The 26,356-nt window shown below is 39.7% G+C and overlaps 2 protein-coding genes across 3 annotated transcripts in view; one reads left to right on the top strand and one right to left on the bottom strand.

Annotated features, from left to right (window-relative positions):
• LOC138049315 (peptide-N(4)-(N-acetyl-beta-glucosaminyl)asparagine amidase-like) overlaps window positions 1–26,356 on the top strand; it is a 58,507-nt gene that overhangs the window by 3,048 nt on the left and 29,103 nt on the right. Inside the window, exons 3-12 of one of the 2 annotated variants that reach the window (XM_068895537.1) lie at window positions 78–266; window positions 2,379–2,614; window positions 8,351–8,461; window positions 10,130–10,273; window positions 11,425–11,474; window positions 12,415–12,550; window positions 14,148–14,213; window positions 14,567–14,753; window positions 15,233–16,562; window positions 16,748–17,201. In XM_068895537.1, coding sequence (XP_068751638.1) covers window positions 78–266; window positions 2,379–2,614; window positions 8,351–8,461; window positions 10,130–10,273; window positions 11,425–11,474; window positions 12,415–12,550; window positions 14,148–14,213; window positions 14,567–14,753; window positions 15,233–15,405 — 1,292 coding nt within the window. In that variant the 3' untranslated portion in view covers window positions 15,406–16,562; window positions 16,748–17,201. Of the gene's footprint in view, window positions 1–77; window positions 267–2,378; window positions 2,615–8,350; window positions 8,462–10,129; window positions 10,274–11,424; window positions 11,475–12,414; window positions 12,551–14,147; window positions 14,214–14,566; window positions 14,754–15,232; window positions 16,563–16,747; window positions 17,202–26,356 lie in introns of those variants that run through there. The other variant, XM_068895538.1, reaches the window with a different exon arrangement.
• LOC138049314 (ESF1 homolog) overlaps window positions 17,800–26,356 on the bottom strand; it is a 65,538-nt gene continuing 56,981 nt past the window's right edge. Inside the window, exon 16 of the mRNA XM_068895536.1 lies at window positions 17,800–17,837. Coding sequence (XP_068751637.1) covers window positions 17,806–17,837 — 32 coding nt within the window. The 3' untranslated portion in view covers window positions 17,800–17,805. The remainder of the gene's footprint in view (window positions 17,838–26,356) is intronic.

Here is a 26,356-nt window from a genome sequence, read left to right as displayed (position 1 = left end):
GCTCACTGCTGTAGGCTTGGGAGTATAAAATTATCCTTTAATTTTTATGTGCAAAATTTAATGTTCTCTTCCTTCAGGGTCATTTTTTCACTGGATGGACAAACCAGTATGCTCAAATTGTGGCACAAAAACTGAATCAAATGGATGCACACAACCAACAGAGGAGGAAAGGAGATGGGAAGTAGGCAGAGTTGAAGCATTTAAATGTCCAAACTGTGGAAAAGACGAGAGATTCCCTAGGTTTAATCACCCCGAAAAACTGCTCGGTAAGATGAAGGATATTTTGTTGTGTGCATGTTTTTACTCCAGTCTTGTATGTACCAACTGATCAAATACAACATACTGTACATGTAGATGCCACTTACGTTTATGTTCAATAATATTTCGTCATTCTATTGCAAACTTAAGAATAAGTATATGACTTGAAAACAATTTAAGGAAATTCAGAGGGCAACTGTAATATTTCACATAATTTAAGAATGAAGAAATGAGATTATTTAACAATTATTCGCCAAAGGCGAAGTGATTATCGGTGAATATTCACCGAGACGAAGTCGAGGTGAATTCATATTCACCGATAATCGCTGAGCCTGAGGCGAATAATAATACACAGGTGATTATTTCATAAAATTGAAAAAAAAACATTTCAACGCGAAATCATCTTCACTTACATGTACAGTGGCAAAACGACTACTGGCAGCCATTTTCTCCGTCGAGGTGATTATCGGCTGATAATCCGAGATAGCGAGCCAATGAGAGCGCGCGATTTTGTATGATCACCTGTGTATTTATACTAAAATACATTATTTGACAAAAGAGAGAAGTGATCAAAGCAACATTGGTCTTATAAATAATGGACTAATCATTGGACTAATCATTAGAAATTAGCAGTAATCAACCTGATTAGTGAGGTTTGTCCGATTCCTGTTTTGTCATCATTGCGGCATTTGAAAGTAGTTGCACATTTGGGGAGAATTTTTTTGTACCCTTTTCTAGCATTATTTTGTTCAGTGAATGTCATCGCACTATAAGTATTTTGACTGTTATTTTGTTGCTAATAATTTTATTAAAAGCAATGATTATGTATGGAATACATTTGTTATAATGCAGTATCAGTTTTGTGGGATATCAGTAGCCTTTTTTACTGGATAACTTAAGAGAGTGACTCCCCAGCATGTACAACATGGGGTATTGCCAGAACATGAGATTGAGGCCATGTGTGCCAGTCCAAGATGGCGTCGCAAGGGTGAAATGCTTGGCTTTGAATCGATACCCATGGGATAAACCTGTGGGATGACATGAATAGTATGCGGTCTCATAAACATTTTAATTTTAAAATAAAGGAGTATCAATATTATTATATGTATTTGGGTCAGCGTAATGAACAGAAGTGTGCAAGCAAGTATAATTATGTAGTCATGTATATTTTAAGTATAATTTAGCAGACGATAAATCTCAATCTATGTGTATCTAAGGCTTTCTATGTTTCAAACATATTGTCTTATTTTAATAGTGATTGATATTGTTACCTACTACTGGGGCATTTAAAAACTTTATTATTAACCCATTGACTCAGGACTGAAACCCCTAGTTGGTCACTTGCTTAGTTTTTGTCAGGGCAATAACCTGGAAAAGGTATTAATTAAAAGCAAAAAGATTCACAGACAGATTGCAGTTGGACAAAAGATGGGATGGAAATCAAGACAGAAGTTTGGGCCTGTATTCTTGTTATTACATAACAATCACATAGTTGAATAAGTGATATCTTCTAGGCTGTTCAGTCTACCCCCTTTTTCCCTTTTGATGGTCAACAATATGCTAGTCTAGGATTTGTTGCCATCTCTTTACAATCTGGCGAGAGTGACAAATCTTCCTACTGGGCAGGAAGAGAAACATAGGGAGACCTGTTTTTATACTGGTACTTTTCCCACCACCATTTCCACATTACACACTATCAAACAGCCCCATTCTCTATAGCATCCACTCAGAAGATTTGTCTCCCCCCCCCCCCCCCCCCTTCTAGATCACACTTGCTTTTGCTAACGAATGTGGTGGCAGGTCACACTTGCCATTTCAACCGGCAAATTGGACCCGGTTGTTCGAAAGCCGATTAAGTTAATCCAGGATTAGTGTAAATGTTTGTTTCATGTTTTCAACGTTTTGGTGAAAGCTTCTTTTGCTTATTTTTGTTTTTCAAGATTGACTTTTTCTAATGTAAACTTTTGCTGAATATCAGCATCGAAGAGCATTTGTGAGTAGAGAAATAAACTCCTTGGTTAATTTTTAATCTGGGATTAGCGTTAATTGGCTTTTAAACAACTGGGCCCAGGAAAATAGGGAAATATTAACAGTCTTCTGTCCTTTGTATTTTTATCAAGAGACCCGTTGTGGTAGATGTGGTGAAATTGCAAACTGCAAAGCGCTCGTTCTAAGAGCCATGGGATTTGAAGTGCGTCATGTTACAGACTGGACTGACCATGTGTGGGTTGAAGTTTACTCAGAGTCACAACAGAGATGGATTCACTGTGATGGAGGCAAATGTGATGAAAATGAGTTGTATGAGCGTTGGTGGGGAAAGAAGTTGACTTATATCATTGCATTCTCTAAAGAACAGGTACAGTTTTACATAATGACCTGCTTTCGTGCATAAGGGTAATTTTGTACTCTCTGAATTGTATATGATTTGCCACCTGATTATAAACTCCTAATTGAAAAATAGGCCTCCTTGGTTAATTTTAATCTGGGGTTAGCGTTAAATGATATTTTAGAATAAAATAGATGTTAATGCTGGTAAGCAAATACTGGGCAGCGCCTGGGAGGAGAGCGTGACTTCCCATCACGTGACTACCTTATTTGGCTATTTCATTCATCCCGCCATGCGATCCTTCTCAGTTTGACATTTCCAAAGCTCAACTAGTTCTGTTTTTTCCATTGAGCAATTTAATCTTTGCTGGGGAATTTGCTGACCTCACAAACGCGGCTTTTTACGCCCCTTGCTATCTCAAACCTTTTATTTATTACTGGAACTCGGGAACAATTTATTGAACGGCTTCACACCGTTGTTCCTTCCGCACCATCTTGTAGCTCGCGTACACCAAGCGTCCATCTGACCAGCAGAGAAACGTTCACGCTCCACCGTGAACCCCCTTTACTTCAAGTGCCTCTGCTGAGGAAGTTTCATCCTATATAGACCCACCAGCAATTGTTACCATCCCTGACGATGTGCTGCTTGAAACAGCGGTCAAAACGATCAAATTTTATTCCAAGATGGCGTCCAAGCAAGAAGAGCTTCACACACAGACACGTCCCCAACCACGTTAGCCACTCTTATTTCCATCATCGTGGACGAAAATCGAGGAATCTACCGCCAAATCAGTTCCTGCTCCAACTTCAATAGCCTCCGCCTCAATCTGTGCAACCTCGACAAACTCCCGCCATTTGCTACTCACCAACGACTTCGACTTCATCGCCAGCCTTCTCAACCATCCCAGTGCCAGCAACAACATTCCTTCCCCATTTTTCAAGGATAGTCGCCGTTATCAGCACATGTTCCAACCAAAGTTAAATGTGCAACATTTAAGGGTGAGTATGTTGAGTTTGTCGCTGTGCTGCCAGAAAACTCGCGCCTTTCAGATAACGACCTTCCCGGGCTTTCCATTTCCTTTATCGGTAAACCACAAAGAGTTCCCCCCTCCTCTCGGAAAAAATTAGCCCAGCTCGATTGTTGTCGGCATTTTCTGTATGGTTTTCTCAGGGGTGGATCCAGGATTTTTCATGAGTGATTTGCACCAACTAAACTAGGGGGGTTTGGGGGCATGCTCCCCCAAGAAAATTTGAAATTTGGTGCTCTCCGAATGCCATTTTCCCGCACCATCATAACATTGGCCTCGACAGTCATCCATAGATAGTCCTAAATCAGCTATATTAAATCTTTGAAAGCTGCTCCTGTCGTTCCATCCTCACAAAGGTAGAATCCCACAAACCTTCTCTGACTGTTTTGGTTGAATCAAGAAATCTGATCACCACTGAAAGATTTTCTTTGTTTGATACGTCAGCTGCTTCGTCAGACATAATAGAAAAATAATTGTTCTCCCTGATTTCCTGCGACAAATTATTCACTATGATAGCACCCACAGTTGTAATCATCTTGTTTTGACGGGTTTAAGAAATATGTCGCATTTCTGGGTGCAGTTTTCAAGTGACGTTGCAGTGTTTGATCGCCGCTGCCAATTCGAAATTCTAATAGTGCCTGAAAGTTTCCAGAAAGACTGGCATTTTGTGGGTCATCATCTTGTGGACCTCTGAGGGCTATGTTGTTTCTTTCGCAAAAAATTATGGTCTTGAACAGGGATTTCAGAATTTCGCGATTTGTTTTGATTTGTTGTTGAAGTAAGCTGTTTATCTGTCGATCAATTGGGAGCAATTTTCTTGTCATATTTCTCATAAAAAATTAAAACAAGAAGGATAGTTGATTTCGTGAACTGCAATAAGGGCTGAAAAAATTAATAAGGTTTGGAAGAAATTTGAGTGATTTCTGCCAGTCACTTGAACTACTCTGGATCCACCCCTGGTTCTGCACTTCTCACTTCTTTTCCCCAAAGGGTGGTAGAGATGTTTCCCTATCAAGCGACCATTCGATTACCCAAAGGAAGTTGCGGGCTTGGCATGGCCTTCCTATGATGTTGACTTTCGTAGGAAAACAGCCACAAACCTCCCCCTCTAAAACAGACATCTAACCCAGGGTCCAAATTAACTTGTACATTTTGACCTGTTTTATGGATACCAGAAAGCAACGACCACATGGTCTTGTGTATGTGTCAAGCATTATCTTTTCACTTTCAAAAGCGCACATTTTGGAGAGAAAAGGTATCCGACCTCGAATGTACATGTAATAATGAAATCTATCTGCCCCCTAGTTTGTCGAAAATTTCAGCTACAGAAACACTAGTCACACCCTGTTGAACACAATCCGCCATAGTGGTACATTTCTCACACCAGTCCTTGAATCTCTTTACTGAGTCGTTTTTCCCCCTGCAATACATATTTTATGAGAAACAACGGCTTGTGAGGTTATTGAGGTTGTTAACGGAAAAACTCCTTCATTTCTATTTCAAAACAGTCTCAGGATAAAAAGTAAGACACCTCTTGGCAAACAGATCTGACCTTAACAATGGTGACCAGTTGTGAAATTCTGGTCGCCAGTACTCAATTTTTTAATCGCATTAGCAACCAGGAAGGCGCAATTTCAGACCCCGTAACCTGCCTCCAGAATAATCCCCATTCACCCCTGAGGGAGCTCCAGGGAATGGCCCGGAAAAACCACTACTACCTCTACACAGCCCTTCCCGTTGGCCTACGGAGTGCCCCTTCATTTTTAATCAGCTTTCCACATCCCCCTCCCTGTTCGACCTGCTCACAAGTTCACCCTGATCCCTTTTGTTACTCATCTGTGCAATACAGGCTCCTACGGCACGATTATGTTTATCTGGCAGCACTTGACAACCTTCACATTGAGTCTGGCTGTCTCCTGGACATTCTGGCTATGCCAGTCCTTCACAAAAGTTTGAGGGGGATCAAGCTCTCCCATGGGAATGCAAGAAGGCTTGCCACCTGATCACCTCATCAGTTCTCCATAGCATCTAAGTATACTAAGTTACCACCTTTCAAGTCTACCAAATGTTGACTCCTTTATGTTATGGGCTGCATTTATCCTTTCATTTTTTGGCTTCTTAAGAAGCAGCGAATTTACCTGCAATGGCAATTTCGACCCTCAGTCCCACCTTGCTAGAACAGACATTTCTTTCCATCCCAACATCCTTCACCCTACTTCATTTGACACTGCAATTTAAAATCCCAAAACAGACCCTTTCTGGGAGACAGCCAGGCTCAGTTTTGCAAGGTCAAACTCAGACGTTTTATGCATCGTCTGCCCTGCAAGATTATATGCTCAAAACTGCAACTCAAGACCCTGGCCAGCTACTCTTCAGCTTCTCCTGTGGACCATATCTCACCCAGACTTCACACACCAACAACTTATCTCTCTTAAACCTCTGTGACAATGACAGCTCCTCCTCTGCCTCTCACAGCTTTAGTATTGGTGCTGCTACAACCGGCAGAATCACTGGCATTTTCAACTGGCTCTTCAAATTCTGGGTCGCTGGAATCCTAACACATACCAAGCTTACATCAGGACTCCAAAGGAAACAATATGTCAGGTTCCTCAGTCATTGGCCTCTTGCTCCTCCTGCTAACAACCCCCTGGAATCCTTGAAAGCACTTGAGTACCTCATTGAAACTTGGATTTTTCTAACAATCAGTAATGATCTATGACAGTTCCTTGGATAACTTAATTCATATTTTCCTGTATCGTCCTGAACCTATAGTGTTTTCACCTATGGGTACAGCAATCATGTTGGCATCCCCCTGGAAGCCTGCTGTGTGCGTTTGCTTCCCCCCCCCCCCCCACCCTCATTTCTCCTCAATACGATTGCCTTTCATCCCCTTTTCAGCCACATGCCAGCCATCACATGGGTGAAAGCACTATCCTAAGCTTAATGCCATGTTTCTCCTTTAAAACAAAAAAGGAAAAAGTCCAATTCGTCACTTGAGTGCTTTCTGTGACATTCTCTTTCCTTGGGCTTTCTGCCCTCTCAAGTTCATGTAGTACTATTGGAAATGACTATTTTGACGGAAATGTTTTGCACGAGGGTCCTATCCCCTCCAGCCAAATGTGTTGTGCGAGGGTCCTATCCCCTCCAGCTGAATGTTTTGTGTGAGGGTCCTATCCCCTCCAGTCTAATGTTTTGTGCGAGGGTCCTATCCCCTCCAGTCGAATGTTTTTTGCGAGGGTCCTATCCCCTCAGTCAAATGTTTAGTGCGAGGGTCCTATCCCCTCCAGTCAAATGTTTAGTGCGAGGGTCCTATCCCTTCCAGTCAAATTTTTTGTGCGAGGGTCCTATCCCCTCCATTCAAATGTCTAGTGCGAGGGTCCTATCCCCTCCAGTCTCTATGCGATACCCATTGGCTTTGGTTGGTTTTTTTTTTTTATTTTTTTATTTTTTTTTTTATTATGCTCATGTCGTACTTTCGACCCCTATCTCCACTCGTCGGTTCTCTACTTTCACCTTTGGGGCAGGCAATGTTTGCTTTTCGCTATTGCAACTCCGTGGAGATGGGGTCATTTTTTCTCCCTGTCAAATTGGGAGCAAAACCACTAAATGGGCTTCGCACAGGGCACTCCTCGTTTATCTCGGCGTTTTGGGCGGGGAATTGCTGCCTGCGGCACCCCTTCAGCCCTGTGCTGAAGCCCCGTTAGGGAGGGGGCATATTGTTACTCTGCTGGACTGGGTTAACTTGGCCCCAGGACATTATGCCAGCAACTATGCCCGCCTTGCAATACAGGCATGAGGCACCCCCTTGGCTAGTTGCCGAGGCCCCTCATCCGGTGGTCCATACCGGCGGTGGGTATTATCCGCGCCTTGCCAGTACATTCCCTGCCCCTCGTTTACGCCCAAGTTGTGTGTATTGTCTTTTATTGCGCACCAAAGCATTAATCAGCTTTTGAACAACCGGGCCCTAGTCTCCAGTGATAAGTAAAATCGCCTGGCATTAGAAAGAATAAAATCTATAGTTGTCACTCTCATGAGGGAAAAGGTTAAAAGAGCAGGGGTGGCGCAATGGTTAGAGCACTCACCTCCCACCAATGTGGCCCGGATTCAATTCCCAGATGCAGTGTGTTATTGTGGGTTGAGTTTAAAGGTTCTCTTCTCTGCTCCGAGAGGTTTTGTCCGGTTACTCCGGTTTTCCCCTCTCCTCAAAAACCAATATGATTTGTTATGTATTAATTGATTTCATTTGTGCATGACCCCACAAGTTAATCAGCTTTAAACATTATCGTGTGAAAATTAAGTTCTACTATTAAAGATGTACAGCGAGTTTTGTAAGCAGCTTTACGCTGCATTCAGTTGACTGTATTCCAGAATAAGAATACATAGAAGTAGAAGTGAGAAATCCTTTTCTTTTATTGAGATTCACAGTAAAATTGTCAAACACCTGCTACAATGCTATTTTAAATTAAACATATTTTTATTATCCTTGTTGGTTCAAAACGCCATACATTCCATTTTAAATTATCACTTCACATACTATTATTCCGGAACAGGGTCAATCGAATGAACCCTCTTTGGAAATATTGATAAAAGAATAAGATATCTCTTAGGTATAGAAGTCAAATGTTTCATTTTTGTATCATAATTTTCACACATTATATTCACAACCGGTGTGTGTAGGTGTGAGAACACAAAATTAATTGTGTTTGGGTGGCGTTGTTTTTCTAATTCTGTTTTTCCAGGTAGTAGATGTTACATGGAGATATTCTGTAAAACAGAAAGAAGTTGCTCAGAGAAGGTTATTGGTTCGTGAAGAATGGTTGTCAAAAACGTTACAATCTTTTAATGACTGGGTAAGTTACGCTCTCTTGACAGTCCACACTGCTACATTTAATGTCGGGTACATATGGGGCTTAATTTTCAACTTCAATGACACACACCCAGATGTTTTGCTTCTTACTAGTCTGCTGGTGTCTGTCACCTGGGACTACCTACCTGACCCTGTGTGGCATGACTATTCCAGGGATAGGGGGTGAGGGGTAGATTTTGGTTATGGTCAGGCTGTGTGGTTAAGGCCTGGATTGGCTCCCAGTTATGTATGAGAAGTGGAATTTTTGGATTTCTCATGGAGTTTATTCGTTTTAATTAAGTGGTTCAGCTTGCTCTCAGTAATAATAATTATTACACTATTGCAACGTCAAGATATTTTATACCATCTTGTAAGATTACTGATGCATGTATCCGTTCAATGGCCTGAACTTTTGATAAAGCTGAACATTTCCTTATCTTGTGGATGGCCTGATTGAGGACTAGCTTGAAGTGTGTATCCTGTGTAGACAACCAGAATGTGTCTGTATTCGTAACCTAATTTACAATAGCTGCGGTTACACTAGCCATTTTGCCCTTGGGTAAGTGGCTTTTTCCCACAGGGAAGCAATTTTTTATGTGTAACCGATCTGCCCAAAGGAAAATTTCCCGTGGGAAATTTCCATGGATACGTCAACAAGAACAAAAGAATTGCCCATGACAGTTCCAGATGTAAGTCTTATGGTTAACAAAACCCCAAAGCGGCTCAACCAATCACAAGATTGCCGGACGCGAGGAAAATACATGCTGTGATGAACTGTGTAAACAACTGCGGACGTGAAAATACCCAAGCACGCCTTTTCAGCAGCAAGTCGACGTCTAAATTATAAATTGGAGAGTTGCAAGGACTAGAGAAAGCGTAACTGAAGTCGAAGTCTTTGTTGCTTTCTTAAAATGAAGCGATGAATCGCTGAACTTAATTGAGGTGGACAGTTAAGAGAAGCGCCGATCGTGACAATTACCGAAAATAAGCCAAAGAAAAGTTTGTCGTTCAGATGTAGATCTTCGATGTTTACTTTTTTTTTTAGATCCTTAATTTTAATGTATTTTGTATTGTAGTTTAGTTTTTCAAAAACCATTTAGTGGGAAAACTAATAAATCTCATCTTGTCTTATCTTAAAGGTAAGTTTCCCACCAAAACAGGCCAACGCTTACCTTCCCCTTGGGTAATTTACAAATGTGTAACCGCAAATGAGGAGTCGATCATAACCCAGGGTAAACCCAACCCAAGCCATAACCCCAAGGTTCCCCATGGGCAAGAGGTCTAGTGTAACCACACCTAATGTTTGAAATATTTTAAGAATTGCTAACAACTTACAACTGTTGTTACATTAACTGACTGACTCCTGGGAGTGAGTCTTGAGAGGCTTTACTCCAACGCCAGACGATGTTACTCGTCAATTGGTGTCCTGAGGAGTGAATAGGTTAACTCATGACAAATACACTAAAGATTCATGTATAAGCCGCAACTTTTTGCTTAAGTTTTGGACCAACAACCGCAGGTGCGGCTTATACATGAGACCATTGCTTTCAGAGGGAGTAAAACTGGCTTGCAGGGGCTACCAAATTTTTTTTTCAAGAGTGCTTGTAAAGTTGGGTGTGCGGCTTATACATGAGTCTTTACAGTAAACTGATTAAAATTCCATTTCTTACAGCGCCAGCAAAGTCTTCCCCTTGAGCGAAAGAAAGCCCTTTGGGAAAGGTCAGCAAGAGAACTGGCTGAATTCTTTCCAGTTTATCAAGGAAAACTGTTGGGAACTGCTGCATGGCGAAGAATGATTGGAAAACCTGAATCAGTGGTATTGAATTTTTTGTTTGAATAGGACTACATTGATAACAATATTGTTCTGCTGGGTATCCTGTGAGACTACTCCCAGTTTCTCCATCCTGAGTGTCCTGTGATGAACAAATATTACACCCAGAGGGTGGGGAAGCAAGCCAGTGGTCAATGTATGCTGTTTTGGGCTACGGGGCAGACTAATCATAACCCTACTGACTTGTAATGTAATGCTGGTGCGCCTGTTCATGGAATAATTCAATAGCATACCGTCGAAGGGATCGAAGTACCTGTCCAGTACTATTTTTCGAAGCAAACGTGCTACCAATAACTTTTCTTTATTATGAATCTGTATCAACTTTAATGTATGATATTAAGAAAACGTCTAATATTCACTCATACAATACACGATCGTCTACATCTGTAAAATTCTTTGTTAAAAGTTCTAGATTGGAAATACAAAACAATTCCTTTCTCGACTCGGAGTAAGACTGTGGAATAAGATACCACGCTATATAACAGATCTTCCTAAAAGAACTTTCAAACGAGTTCTTGGCAAATTGCTATTTGATATTTTAGAAAAGGAGGATGACTATATTATTCAAATCCCCATGATTATCCAAAAAGTAGGTATATAGATACACTTGTTATTTATTTAATTTTGTAATCTGCAAGGCTTGTTTTAACATGTTTTAATTTAAGTTTTAAATTGTTTCTTTAAGGTACTTATTTGAGTTGCTTGTGTATTTGTCTTGCCCCGCCTCCACTAGCTTCTCAGCTATTTGCGGGGCAAACTACCCCAACTTGTACTTAAAGATAAATAAATAAAGTTGTTGTTGTTGTTAAAAAACTGAGGATGGTGCAGCGTTTGACTAGTTTTCCCAATGGGATATCATAGAAATAGTCCAAGTCATTGCTTGTTGGGTGATGTTTGCAAGACTGCCATTACTCTAGGAAAGAAACTTGGTATACTGTGATATACTGGCATCCCATTCATGGTTGTAGCAAGATGAAACATTACCCGTAACATTGTTCATAACAAGAGCGGAGGTCCAATAATAGTACGTTTTTATTATTTGTCCATTATACTGGGATTAGTTAGGATTTCATTATGAATGGGTGGTCTGAATATTGTTGATGTTCCCATGCTGTGTTGTTTTATTGTTGTTTCAGCATGAGCCGTACACATTCTTACCAACAGATGAAGAAGTGAGAACTAAATGGTAGGTGCCAGTATTCATTAAGAGTGTGGTAACTTTGTCACATTATTAAGGTGACCCTAACCCCAAAATAATTATCTTTGCATCTGTTCGAAACGCATTGCGGCCTTTTTTTCTAACAAATCCTGCCTTTTTATAGGCTTCAAAACTTGCGAAAAACCAAGCATCTCCTGTTCACGACCGAGTCAGAAGGGGAGCGGGTCTATTCCTGATTTGATGCCAAAAACTGATTTACATTACATTGAATCTTTGTAAACATGCATGCAAAGTAGATTGTGACGTCAAATCAGGAATAGACCCTCTTCCCTTCTGACACGGTCGTGAACTGAAGATGCTTGGTTTTTCGCAAGTTTTGAAGTCTAAAAAAGGGAAAAAATGGCTGCAATGCTTTTTGAACTTGTACAAGATTCATTTTAGTGCAAAAAACATTTTGGGGTTAGGGGCCCTTTGAGGTTATTACTTATGAAAGAAGAGAAAACTAAATGATAAAGAACGTAACACATACGTTCAAGCTGTGGATATGATAGAGTTAAGGTGCTTTATAACAGCTATAACTTGTATAATGCAGCTTTGTAGTTGCTAAAATACCTTCCGTTTAATGGACTACTTCGATGTTTCGGCAGCCATTTTGATTTCTATGTAAAAAGATATTATCATATGCTCAGGTTACAAATTAACACCAGTAAGTATTTGCCCCCCTGGGCATTCCGTAATAGCTGTTGAAACGATATAATTTAAAATGGCTGCCGTATCGTCAAAGTACCAGTAGTCTATTTGTATATATCCTTGTTTGGTATCATTATTGACATCTCAGCAGATGGTTTGTGGATGACAGACTTAAAAGAAAAGATGACATTCAGTCAACATTCCACAATCAATGATATTAGCCAAATTCTGGCTACCGAGAATTGATTGTCAGGTTTTTTTGTTGATCTTTTTGTAGTTTTAGACTGAGCTATTGTTGTGCAAGAGATAAATATTTCAGAGGCTCAAACAGAGAGACGTTACTAGAGGGTTGGACATCTGGTGCAGCAGCTGTAAAGTCAATGTATAGGAATTACGAACATGACTGGACACCAGTAAGCACATATCATTTGCTACACTGTAGTGGACTCCTGTGATCCCTATGCTGTGCTTTAAGATTCACTTGTACTGTGGAACTTCGATTGTCTGGGCTTCTCAATCATCGTGACTTTTTAATAACAGATATTAGCACCTGAAGGAGCCCTTTCACACATCAGATCTTGAATCTTGGTGTTAAGACACACACATCATTTATCTGGACCTCTATACCTTCTTTATTGTCACAAGTCCACATTGTCTATTTGTTTTTCTTGTTTCTGCCCGGTTATCTTGCAGTAACTATGCTGGTGCTGCCTTTGTAATCATGTCTGCAAATGATTCTAAAGGCTTTCAAGTGTTTTACTTTAGGACAACAAACTGATTGATTATTTCACACAAGATCTAAGCTTATGCAGAAACTTTCCATTTGGGACTCTCAATATGAATCTGTAGCCTCATTTATTCATAATTATATGTTGGAGGGTAGACAGTTTGTAATGCTTGGCAAGTTTACATCAGGCCCCAATAGTTTAAAGTTATCTGATGGATACATGTAAGTCGCTATTGGATAGTATCAATTTGCAAGGGTACCCAATGTGTAAATTAAGCCAAAAGCCTTTCAGAGACATTTCTAGGCTCCTCGTAATAATTATGTAAAGACTGTCTATTAAATATTAAGAGATGCTTTTATCACCTAGAAGAATGATTTGTTTGGGTATCTTAGCTGCAAATGGAAGTGTCCGAAAAGTTTATTTCAGAAAGAATTTCCTAGGGAACCATTTGCTCATCCGAAACAGCTAGGCAACCTTTTAAAATTGCAAAAAATTTATATTCCTTCTGAAAACGTAAGGGACTACTTTCCCCTGGTTTTAGGTGATGTTTTAGTAAAGAAATCTATAGCTGTTTGGCAATGCAAAACATTATCATTGAGCCCCTGAATTTCTGCAACAATTTCAATCAGTGTTTGCTGATACATGTAATTGAATATGCACACTATAGTAACATCTAAATAAAGGTGGGTAAGGAAACCTTGACCTGAAGTATATTCTGTACTCTGGATAATGACTTATCCACCTTTTAAACAACTGGGTCCGGTTCCTCGAAAGCCGATTAAGATTAAAAGTTAACCAAGCAGTTTATTTCTCTACTCCCAAATGCTGTTCAACGCAGATTTTTGGCAGAACTTTACATGAGAAGACGTCAATCTTCAAAAACAAAAATAAGCAAAAGAAACTTTCACCAAAAAGTGAAACAAAAGTTTACGTTAATCCTGGATTAAGTTAATCGGCTTTCGAGGAACCGGGCCCTGGGTGCCAGAAGTCTTACCTTTAAAGCAAGGGGTAGCCTAAGGTCTATTCTTGAACACTTTCTTTTTCCATCATTTGTAAGTGATCTTCCTCACTTGAATTGCGAAGTTTTGTCCAGTGCTAGACACCTATGATTATTGATATATCACTCATTCTGTTCCGGGTCACCTGTGAATCCCATTGGCCAGTCCAACGTATGTTTGTGAACCGAACCAGGGTTACAATTTTGGGCCATCTGTAGTCTTGTGCATTTGAATACTTTTTTTAGAAATCTGCTTTAAAATTATTATATATAATTTCTCCACAGGTTATGGCCTACATTCTACAGGAGGGAGTAGAAGAAAATGACACGCTGTCCTTACAGAAGGGAAATGTATGTAAGACCATCACATGTAGATTGTTGTTGTCTCACTGCTGAAAATGAAGTCATCCACATTGTCTTAATGAAGTAAAACATTCTTGAAACAGTCAAGCCTTGATGCATAAGTCGTCAGACCTGGCAAATAGTTAAAAGCTCTCAAAACTGCATCCCTGGTGGGACTTCTTGGTTTTAAAATCAATTATCTCACCAAATGCAGAAGTCATGTCAAGCGAGTACTAGCCTGAGTTGTGAGCACTTCTATGGTGTTGACAAAAATTTTCTTTCAGTCTATAACAGTAGTGTCTTTTATAGTTTGATGCATTTTTTGCAAAATAGATCTTCAATATTTTGCCTTTTTTCCCCAGGCATACTTAGCAAGGCTCTCATGCTCTCCAACAGGCCTGGTCGCATGGCAGGTGGATTTCTCTTCCAGTGGTCTTGTAATTGATAGCGTTACTACAAAAGCCTTGGCTATAACATCAGGAACTGGGCAAGTTGATTGGACACTTGAGGGAGATGACGACATTGCAGAGCAATTGGATTTTGCCAATGGTATGTGGGTACCCTGTGCTGCCTTAATCAAATAGCAGAGTACCATTAATTTACACATGGAGGAGGGTGCAGGTGTTACATAAATGAAGACAGTGACAGTTGATCGGCTATGGTGATGATTGACTGATATGTTTTGCAGCATTTTTTAACCAATCAGAAACATAACCAAACCCAGAATTTTCACACACTTGATAGTACCAGCTGCAGGAAAATAATGTGTCGCTAATTGGATCATGTGATTGTTTACATTTGCTCTGAGTGGATGAAAATTACTGGTTCTGGTCTTGTTATTGCCACCTTATTCCAAAATGACCATCATTTTGGCCTCGTTCAAGGTTAAATGTTGTTTTGACAAAAAGAGTGGCCATTTTGGAACAAGGTGTATAAGTACAGATGAAGAGCTTTTGACTTGCTTCAGTGAGAAGTTTTGTATTCAAGCCATTGCCTTCCCTGTAATTTTCGATATTCTTATGTTGCAGCACAAGAAACAGTAACAACTTCAGTCCTGAGTGGTTCTAAGACTCTGAAATTAACAGCTACGCTTAGGGGCGGGAAAGGAGATGTTGCTTGGCAACAAGCACAGCTTTTCAGCCAACCAATTGACAGCGAGAATATTGCCTTTGACCTCACAGTTATTCTTCGGGATCCTTAATTCCTAAATGAGACGAAGCAAGGACACCACACGACTTGAAAAGAGTAAATAGTCTTCATCTTCAAGGACCAACCTCCACCTGTAGAATACTATCAATTATCTTGATGTGGTATTCACCCCACACCACAAGCGTTGTAAGACATCCTCTCTATTTTAAGTTAAAGAAGGCAGTGTCCAATCATAAGCTGACTTGGCTGAAAGTAGTATAATTATGGGGCCTCGTAGACTTTCAGTTTCGCTTGCTGTGATATGATAAATCTTACCAGTTTGCTGGGGTTTTTTGTTATATATTAATAAGTCCAACAACAGATATAGATAAGAGTGTTGTTATGGCACGAGTGGGCTTCCCAGTACAGTAGCAAATGAGTCTATTGTAATCAGTTATGTCTCCGAAAAAAAAAATGGCACATGTAGGCACATGTAGTCACGTGACATGGGTTCTTTGTTTTCGCACGCAAAGTGTATCTAAAATAGATCCATTTGTGACTGTGCTAGGGCAAGACTGCAAAGTGATAGATCAAGACTCTTATCTAATTCACCAACAAAATATAAAAGATTAACTTTCAGTGCAGACATAGTTAAGACTTAGTTAAGACATAGTTAATCGAGGGACTGGTTATGAAACCTTAAAACCTTCAAAAGCGAGGACAATGTTGTCGCAATCGATGTTGAATTGACCGTGACCCTGCACAATCTTTTGTTTTGGTCTCGCATGGCTTCCCAAATTATTCGCGCATAATTTAATCGAAGGATTTGATTGGTTATCGTATCGGAAAAGGTGTGTTTTGTGCATGGTCAAGGCCAAAAATATGGACAAAAACATCAAACAAAGGAACTTGTTGAGTTTCATAACCATCTCCATGCATTAACTGTGGTTAAGACAAACTGAAATTTAGTAGTGGTCAAGTTTTAAATAGTACCGTATGAAAAAATCGAGGAGGTGGGTGTAAGTGTTGCATGCTAGGTTTTTCAATATTCTCTACCCCAAGTATACATCAGCCTTGACTTATTTATGAATACAATTTTGTCCAAAAATACCCACAAGTGAATTATTTTATTTTTGATTTATCTGGCAAGAATTAATGACAATAAAGGGAAAGTCTGTGAGCCTGTTGCAAGCGTGTTGATAATTAATACCTTTCGTACGCCAGAAGACTGTAATAGACCTAATCGGCTAACTCAATGTTGTACCCAATTCAAACCCTTTGGGAATAAAACGTTTTGTTCCAGGTATTTCCATATCATTTACCTATGAATGCTACATTATCATGCAAATACAACACACAAAGAATCTTAATCCCGGGAGATTTGAATTGGGTACAACATTGAGTTAGCCGATTAGGTCTATTAACATCAAGTTAATGTGACAGCCTACAGTGCAGGCGTCTTACCTCTACCTCTTCGGAGGCCACATGTTGGATGGATGTCGGGAAATCCCTACCCTACTCATCTCTTCCGCCAATTTATTTCTCTCCCCAATATTGATACACTTAAGAAATTCAAGATGGCAGCTAAACATTCCGCAAAGGACACACTGAGCGTGTGACCACTAAAATACATCTGCACTGCAGGCTAGCCTTTCTTGTTTGAGCTTGCACTAGCGTCCCTGGCGAAACTAGCCTCCAACGATTTAAGAAGCCATCTTTTCCACCTTGATGATTGCGCTTCCTCCATTCATGAATGCATAAGTATTTTCTTCTGTTTTCTATCATGAAAATGTCCTGTTTTCGACTTGACCGATTTAACGAGGGCCGACAAGCTGAAAAAGAGAAAAAGAAATCATTAAAAATCAGAAACCCACTTGACATATCTTGTTGACTAATTCTATTTATTCCCACACTGATCAAAGAACATGACGTCATGGCACGTGATCTCGTTAGGATAGATGTTATATCCACTCGATCGGGATCGTCTGGTCTTGAATTATTTTTGTTATTCTAATTATAAAATCAAGCTCGCGAGATCACGTGTCATGACGTCATATCAGAAATGGGTCTATAATTCTTGTTTATTATTATTATTATTATTATTATTATTATTATTATTATTATTATTATTATTATTACTACTATCGTCATCATCATGACCCAAAAGAGTGTGAATTAGACAGTCGGAGGGCGCAAACACAAATCAAAGGATCGTCACCTTACGAGCTCGCCAAAAAAGCCAACGTTATCCAAGAAGGTCTTGGCACGACTTTAGTGTATGACAGTATGGGCAGCGGTGAGTGTCTTAAATAGACCATATTCGTATTCTCAGTATTGGACTGGAACTAGCATGCAATGGAGGCTAATGCGGGGGAATCTTTTCAAATGCAAATACCTTTTAATATATTCCCCCGCATGAGCCTCCATTGCAAGCTAGTTCCAGTCCAATACTAAGAATACGAATAATGGTCTATTACCTGGGATCTCTTTTCTTGGTTTGCACTTCTGCAAAGGAAAAAATATGCAGAGTCAAACATAGCAAAAGAAAACTCTCAAAACGACACAAATTTGAATTACAGTTAGCAGCGCAGAGGTCAAATGTTTCTCAAACTCAAGGTCGCCAGAGATTCGATGCGATGCCTAACCTTGTCACCGTGTTTCTTAATTTGACAAGAAACCTCACTTTACACTTTACGCCGATCATTAAATTGTCAATCTCTGAGATAATGATTGTGTTTCTAGCGTGCTGGCTCAGGTTGCTCTTAGCAATGTAAGCGCTAACCAGCGTGAAATACCATGGAAACCTATACGTTTTGATATCTCTTAACCAATTGTTAGCGCTAACCAGGCTTCGAGTAACCTCGATTTGTCCCTGATTTGTTCACTTTAGTCTCGCTTATCAGCTCCTTCTGTTTACTGAATATTCAGGATGTTGTGAAAAATTGAAACGGTCCAGAGTTAATGAAGTTTTGTAAAGTAATTACTGCACACACGCGCTTGTTGAGACTGGTCATGGCCAACTCGGAGATATATCCATCACGCGCTCATGAAATATTAGGGACTTTGAGATCTACGACCGTGCGACGTCCACGAAAACGTCAACCTCAAAATATAACCTTGCACTATCTTAAGTCTTTCGCGATTATTCCATATAGTTCACGTCACACAATGTGGACGATGTTGAACCCACTTCAATGACAAAGGGAAATCAGGGTGGCTTAGCCCATCAACCGCGCCTCCCATTTCTGCAACCCGGGTTCAACCCTGGAACATGAGGTTCCTAATAGAACCTTGTGAGTTGGTGACCTTAGCCCATGAGGTCGTTTGCAATCCACAAACTCACCTTGTATTTATTAAGGAAACTCTGGTGCTGGGTCAGTGGGGAAGCGAAGTTACACAGGAATGGGTTTATTAACTGGGTTGATTATTAACTGGGTTGATATGGTGCAATGATCACCCTAGAGAAATTAGCCTGGAACACAAGGTTCCTAATAGAACCTTGTGAGTTGGTGACCTTAGCCCATGAGGTAGTTTGCAATAAACAAACACACCTTGTATTTATTAAGGAAACTCTGGTGCTGGGTCACTGGGGAAGCGAAGTTACACAGGAATGGGTTTATTAACTGGGTTGATATGGTGCAATGACCACCCTAGAGAAATTAGCCTGGAACACAAGGTTCCTAATAGAACCTTGTGAGTTGGTGACCTTAGCCCACAAACACAATCCACAATCCACAAACACACCTTGTATTTATTAATTTTCTTGTCTTCGTCCTCATCTGACTCTTCCTTGCCATCTGAATTTTCCTCTCCTTCCTTCGACTCGTCTTCATCTGATGAGGACGCCAGATAGGCATTAAAATCCATCTCTAGTATTTCATCTTTGTTGAACTTTCTCATGGTGGTGCGTTGTCGTCCTGGGTTAGTTTGACACTTGTCTGGTGAAGAGCTGTTGTAGAAAACCTAAGGACACGTATGGCGAAAAATGGTCACGGTGTATTTTGTCCACTCTCTGAACTGACAATCACCTCTAATTAAGAACACAATGTCCCACAATATTATTATTATTTGTAGTAGAGCAGAAAATAAGAAACAATTGGGACGTCAAGATCTGCGACGGCGACGTCGCCGAAATATGACGTGCACGTGCGTTTTACATTTTGATACATTTCTTTGCCGTTTTTGTCTTGACAACGACGCTAAATGATTAAATTTTAGGTCACGAGGAGGACGAGAGCCCCTAACAATGAATTCTCAATTTTCTCTCTAAATATCACACCGCCGGTACTCACACTTTCCAAGCCGAGCGACTTGTAGTAATCGCTAAATTATTTTATAAAATAATTAGTATAGTACGCGCACTCTCATTGGTCAATAGCTGTGTTTAGATGAGAGTATGGAACACGGCTGTGACATCAGACGAATTTTGATTGGTTATGTATTGCCAGACACGCGTTTTGATTTGTTGGTAGGAAATATGAGCGTGGGTCAAGAAAATCTCTTTCAATCAAGAAGTAAAAAAACCCAGCATTTTCCTTCATTTGTTGAATTGTCTCTGAGAAATATTTTATAAAAGCAATAGAAGACTTTTTTCCGTGTTTCCATAGCCTCATCTAAACACTAGGGGTACGTCTCTGTAACTGTCGAGAATTCTCCCAACTTCCCCTCGTTTTCAGATGAGGCTATGGAAACACGGAAAACGTCCTCTATTTCTTAAACAGTAACGGCAAATAGACATTGCTTAAGGTCCCTATAGCGATGTTTCTCGTGATGTCACCCATGGTTATTAATATGCCAACCAGAACCTAATTGGTTGCTGAAAAAATGACTTCTTTTGTTCCGTGGTTGGCAAATTTGAATATCAGAAGAAATGCGACGTCAATGTTTGTTAACAAGAAATATCGCAATTTGGTGATTCACCATTCATTGTTGCAGTCAGCCAATGAGAGATCTTCTGTTTTCGTATACCAACATGGCGGCAACGTGGAATTAAACCACACTATAAATGCGGTTTTCCGCATACTATGGCTTGAAAATTCTATTCAGAACATACAAAGGGCTTAGACAATAGATGAAATGGGAAAAAAGAATTAAAAGGCTGAGTTTCGCCTTCAAAAGCATAAACTCATTGATAACCGGCCTCAAACGGTGTATAGACCCTTGTTAATAATAGAAATTTAATATATTTTGTTTGTAACCAATTCCTAGCTTCAGACAAAGTTCTCAGCAGCGATAAGGTCAAAAAAAAGTTCTTTATGATAGAATGTTTGTGGCATCCGAAACGGCGTCCATAACATAACGCGTAAATCACATCTTGTTCACTTAGTTTTTTCATCGACCGTGAGTTTCACAGGTTGTCACCAGAGGAAGACGTGACTTATCCCGTGATATTGTCGTGTCCCAAATCCACCCGCTTCTAAGATCAACATTTTCGCGACTCGGCCTTTGATCATGTGACTGGTTAAGTACATTTTCATTGGCCACGCACTAAAACCTAAAACAGACGCAACGTAGGTCAACCCGACTTTTTTCCTTGCTTCTTCAATTAAATCAATTCACCTTTATCACTCGGCGGCCATTTTGGAGTCCTTGGGAAATAAAGGCTTTGTCTTTGCATTGTCTTTCCCCGTCCAGCCTCACATTGAATGAGAGGTTCGACGGGCAAAATCTTTTGTTTGGACATTGAGTGATATGGGTCTATGACAACTATAAAAATGATTCTGCCATATTTTCTTGTTATTTCATGGTTTTAATATGGGAATGTCAGTTGTGAGGTCTTGTTTTTTAAATCAAAATAAATATTTCTTCTTGAAATCTCAGCGTTTTTCACGAAATCCGCGCACTTGATAATTTCACGCTTTCACGGACTTTGCAGTCAGACGCGTAAATTTCCAGGGGACGTCAAATTAGCAAGGATTTTCACGGCCAAAGCACACCAGTGACATTTTACTCGTGTAGATGTTGTAAAGATGAGGCTACACGTGACACACTTTGTTGTCACTTCGATTATAAGCATTGGAATGTACGCGTACCAGCCAATCAGCAACCTTTCTGAACCAAATAAATTGAAGCCCAATTTGGAGACTCATCGCTTCGCCTTCGGGCAAACAGCTTGTTTCCTTTACTGAGGACGGTTATCGAACTATCGTTGCTGGAAGAAGAAGTGATCTTGACGAATATGATGCTGCGTTCCAGACACGAGGACGACTTTGGAGAAGACAAATTAAAAGACGGACCGCAGTGAAGGTGATGTATGCAAAAATAAGTGCGTGGTGCACAAAAGTTATCACACTTAATAGTGCGCTTGTTCTGTTTGGTGGTGCGTTTCTCTTGAGGATTAGCTCTCGTTAAGTGAAGAAGAAGGGTCCAGTTTTTGTTAATTAAGCCAGGCTATACTTTATGCTTTCACAGAATTCCGTTGCCTAAAATGTAAAAATAAAATAGCCCTCAAATATTGGCAACCAAAGTACTTGTTAAGAAGGCTTCAAAATTCTACCTTCCAAATTTCTCAACGGTTTTTCGACTAGAACAAAGCGAATTTCAACCATAACAGACGCAGCTGACAAACATGTATATTGTCGTTGCGCTTTGAAAACTAGGATACAACTTTTTTCCACACTATTTGAGTGAGTGAGCGAATGATTTGGATCTTGCAGTCATCGTCAAGTATCCTTATCCTTAAATAAACCGCCTTTCATCTCGTTTCTTAAACATCCGACGTGATGCAAATTGTGACTCCAAAAGTCAGTGTTATTACCTTCTTTGTAATAATTTTAAAGTGTACAAGCTTATCATATTTTCGTTTGATACAATTATCGAAACTTGCAAACACATAAGTCTGATTCTTATCGCTACAAGTTCGAACAAACCAAATCCTAGGATAACGTGGAGCAACTCCGTAGGCACTCTTTTCAATTACTTAAAATGCAGGAATTTAGCTGAATCCCATCTTTATGAAAAGCATAAGGAAATTCCATATAATTGCGATGTCTTGGTCGATGTGTCCATCGTTAGGCAAGCGAATGAAACGAGAAGTCCAAATAAGGTCTGCGGACACATGACAAATGATAACATCCGTTTATCACAAGTCCCGTACGGCCCCGCGCGCGCCTTCATTGTAAAACTATTAAGGTACTGGCAAACGAGGACACATTGTTCCCGACACAAATGTTTTCCCGTTTGCCCGCGCGCGCAACATTTGTTGCGGACACAAATTTGTGTCCGGGACACAAAAAATGTTTCTGATTTTGTTCAGAAACATTTTGTGTCCGCAAAAAATGTTTCTCAGTTTGTGCAGCATGGAAACACAACATTCATTTTGTGTCCCGCGCGTTTGCGCGCCCAAGAAACATCATGAGCAACAATGCGTCCGCAACAATATGTCCTCGTTTGCAAAGGCCTTTAGGAAAATCCACGCGTGAGGGCCGCACGTATTAGCGCGAGCAGGACCAGAGAAAGCCGTACGGCCCTTCTAAGAGTACGTACTACTACGTGCGATGCTATTTTAAAGGATTTCGTCCCTTGAAAACATCCATAAGTTCTTTACATCCAGAAAAACAAATTCAAACAACATAATGAATATATTTTCCGTGCAAATCTTTGTTACTTATTTTGACCAAACTTCATATTTTGAGTGCTCATGAAGAGTTTAAAAGAGTCCATATGATAAAATGCTTATTGACCAGTTTAGGTCAGGTTTGACAGGCCCTCGGGGTCAAGCTTGGCCCTCGATCATGACGCACGGACCGAGCGCAACGAGGTCCGTGCGCCATGGCCTCGGACAAAATATGTTCTCGTTCGGCCCGCCCACTCAGTTAATAAGTAAATGTTAATTTAACGCATGAGACCCTACCCACGCCCCTGAGTTACCTTAGGACTCAGTTGTCGCTTTGCCTTCCCCTCCCTGGTTTCTTCATTCTCCTTATCTCTATTTTGCCTCCCCTTCCCTCAACGAGTCCCTTCGTGTTTGTCATAATCATCATGACAACCTTACAATTTCCTCCTAAAATTGTCCTCGTCGATAGACTTCATGAGGTCATGTTTTTTTTCTTGGTATTTCGTCCTTCACTACAGGCTCTGTTGTTAAACCAAGAGTAAATTAGATAAGAGTGTTGTTATGGCGTAGGTGGGCTCCCCAGCACAGTCACAAAATGAGTCTATTTTTAGAATACCTGTTCCTGCGAAAATCAGTCTTCACGTCCCTGAAATAAAACATGACAGAAGCAGTCAGGCGTAACATGGCTTCTTCTGATTGGTTAAAATTTGCGGCCCTTTATTTGTTTCGCGCGCAAAGTCAATCTAAAAAAAATAAATCCATTTGTGACTGTGTTGCGGCAAGACCGCAAAGTGAAAGATCAGCACTCTTATCTAATTCACTCTTGTATAAGCCATTGTTTTCATAAGGTCATTGTGTAAGCCTTCCCCACAGCTAAATTTGGATTGCATGTCCATAAGGCACTCGCACTTAGCTCAAATTGAATCTATATAGATTAAAATAGGCTTGATGTACCCTTTCTCGGACCGCTCCATGACTTAAGAATCATGACTGCGCTATAAAAAGAACAAAGAATTTCATTTTATTTCTGTCCACCTCCGACCCCTGAAGTACAATCAGCTGATTGGTACCAAAAAAGGCCTTGAGTACACGGAAATATCTCTCGAATTAACCACCCTCTGACCTTTTTAGGGGCGAACCAAATACTTTAACAGTATGGCTCGATTCCTTATGCGGTATGTAATCCATTTGGAACATTTTTTTCTTTCAGAAAAATCAGGACTTGTAGAACTCGGAGCCAGAGACTCTCCTTATCCCATAAGAAGAATGACCCATTTTATTACAATTTCCATACAATTTTTACCAGACGCGCCTGCTCAAAAAAAGAGCAGTCTCTGCAACTGTACATTCAATTGACAAACGTACAACACCGGGAAATATTTGTACTCATTTTGCGCGTTTTAAGTTAAGTAAGTCGTTAATTTCAAAGCAGCAAGACTTTTTCCATACTAATGCTATCAGGCATATTTATTTTAACTTTTACCCTCTTTCACTCATCCATAAACCAGAATATGGACAACTGAAATACCAGTAATTGCCACGGAAACGGTAAGTATTCTTTCTGGGCCGGGTTCCTGAAAGGTGTAATAACTCTATTCCAAGGATAAATGTGCCTTATTCCAGGCAGCCTTTATTAAATAAATACCCCCTATCATATTTAAACTAAACATTCTTCTTTTTACCCATAAATGGAGGCTTATTGCACGCCATTTCAATTCTACGCCTTTATTGGAGACTGCTGACGCAACTGTAATTTATTCTTTAACACTTATCATCTACAAAACATCCTTAAAATGGTATTTCTTTGAAAAAACATTTTCCCTTTCGATCTCATTCGTTGTAACAATAAATGAAACGGCGTTAAACCGATTGAAAGCAGTTTCAAATTACCTTACATAGTTTTCAAAAACACTACAGTTTGATAAGGAATAATACGGGACGGAACAAGAAAACTAGAGAACAATTTATAGCCACTTCAACGCTTTGCACAGATCTCCTTAACCGCAACCCATCATTCTTGCATTCCTCCCTGTTCAGTTCCATAACTGTTCGTACCCCATCCCTGACAATCCTCCCACCCTAAACCCAACAACGATATCGGGCACACAATGCTTAAAATGTAAGGACATATAATTTTAATGGAGGCCATTCACCTAACCCCGGTACACTACCCTTTTTTACGTACATGAGGTCATTTGAAAGACACCATAGCTTCATAAGAACATGTAATATTAATGTAGCCCTCTCCCTCAATTGACCACACTCCAACCCCGCTAGCACAGTACCCTTTTGAAGTAATTACGCAATATTCGTTATCTCCAAAATCTCTTGATCACTTTTCCGTCGTGATGTACGTTATGATACTTAAAAATAAGACATCTTAAAGTAACAGTTCAACACAGCCAATAAACAAATAATGATTTGAACCAAGATTTAAACGCTACCAAACACCACTTTTTTAAGTCCCAAAGTCTTATTTGACAACTCTTCTTCAATCATCGTTACCAATTTTTTGAAAGAATGCGAAATTAAATAATTTGCCAAGTAAGGTTCTTGCAATTACAAAATAACAATAAATTAATTATAAAAAATTGAACAAAATATTTTGATCTCATTTGAGCACCCTCACCATAATTTAAAAAAAATCCCCTTATTCTAGTGATATTCTGATTTCAAATTTCGTCATCTAACTACTGAGCAAGAAAATAACTCGCAAAATCAAGAATATTTTGTAAACTATCAGAGTGTAATTTTTTTACATCATAATTTCAAACATACATACCATCTTTTATTTTTAGGTATCAACTCCTTACTCTCATTAGAAGAATAACAGCAATACATAATTCGAAAGGCTGTAAGTATTTTCATCACCTAAGTAGATAAAGTACTTATGCCTAAGATACAATACAACTACTTTAGAGACTTTCTTTTTGTCTTTTTATTTTTCAGGAAGGTCTTTTTTCCCGTTTAAACAGGTCCGTAAGTATTTTGTTCTTAATCTGGCCTTCTTCATCGCATATAACAGGTTCTTCGGAACTTTATATCTACTTATGCTCATAAAGCAAAACTTAATTCCTTAATTCGAAAGAGGTGTCCAAAGATAATTCTCAAACTGCAGGTGAATTTAACCTATTTTATTGATAATTTTTAAAACTCTATTAGGTAATTCAGTTGATAATAATAAAACTCTTGTTTTTCTCATAGTACGCTATAGCAACTATCACACACCTAATGGAAACGAGAAAAGAGCACTTGAAAAGATTCCCCCCGCATTGGCCTCCATTGCAAGCTACTTCCAGTCCAATACTGAAAATAAGAAAATGGTCTGTTGCATCTTCTTTTCTTTCTCGTTAGCTTAATATTTTAATTAGCATATGACGATCATTACAGACCAAAGTGAAATCCAAGTTGTCAGCCTTACTCAAAAACGTAAGTGCATTTTTACTTGAACTTGGCCAAACGACTACAA

Source organism: Montipora capricornis, chromosome 5 (genome assembly GCF_036669925.1).
Source record: "Montipora capricornis isolate CH-2021 chromosome 5, ASM3666992v2, whole genome shotgun sequence".
In the NCBI taxonomy this organism is placed as follows: domain Eukaryota; kingdom Metazoa; phylum Cnidaria; class Anthozoa; order Scleractinia; family Acroporidae; genus Montipora; species Montipora capricornis.
Note: the sequence above shows the minus strand (reverse complement) of the source record. Positions and strands in the feature narration are given on the sequence as shown.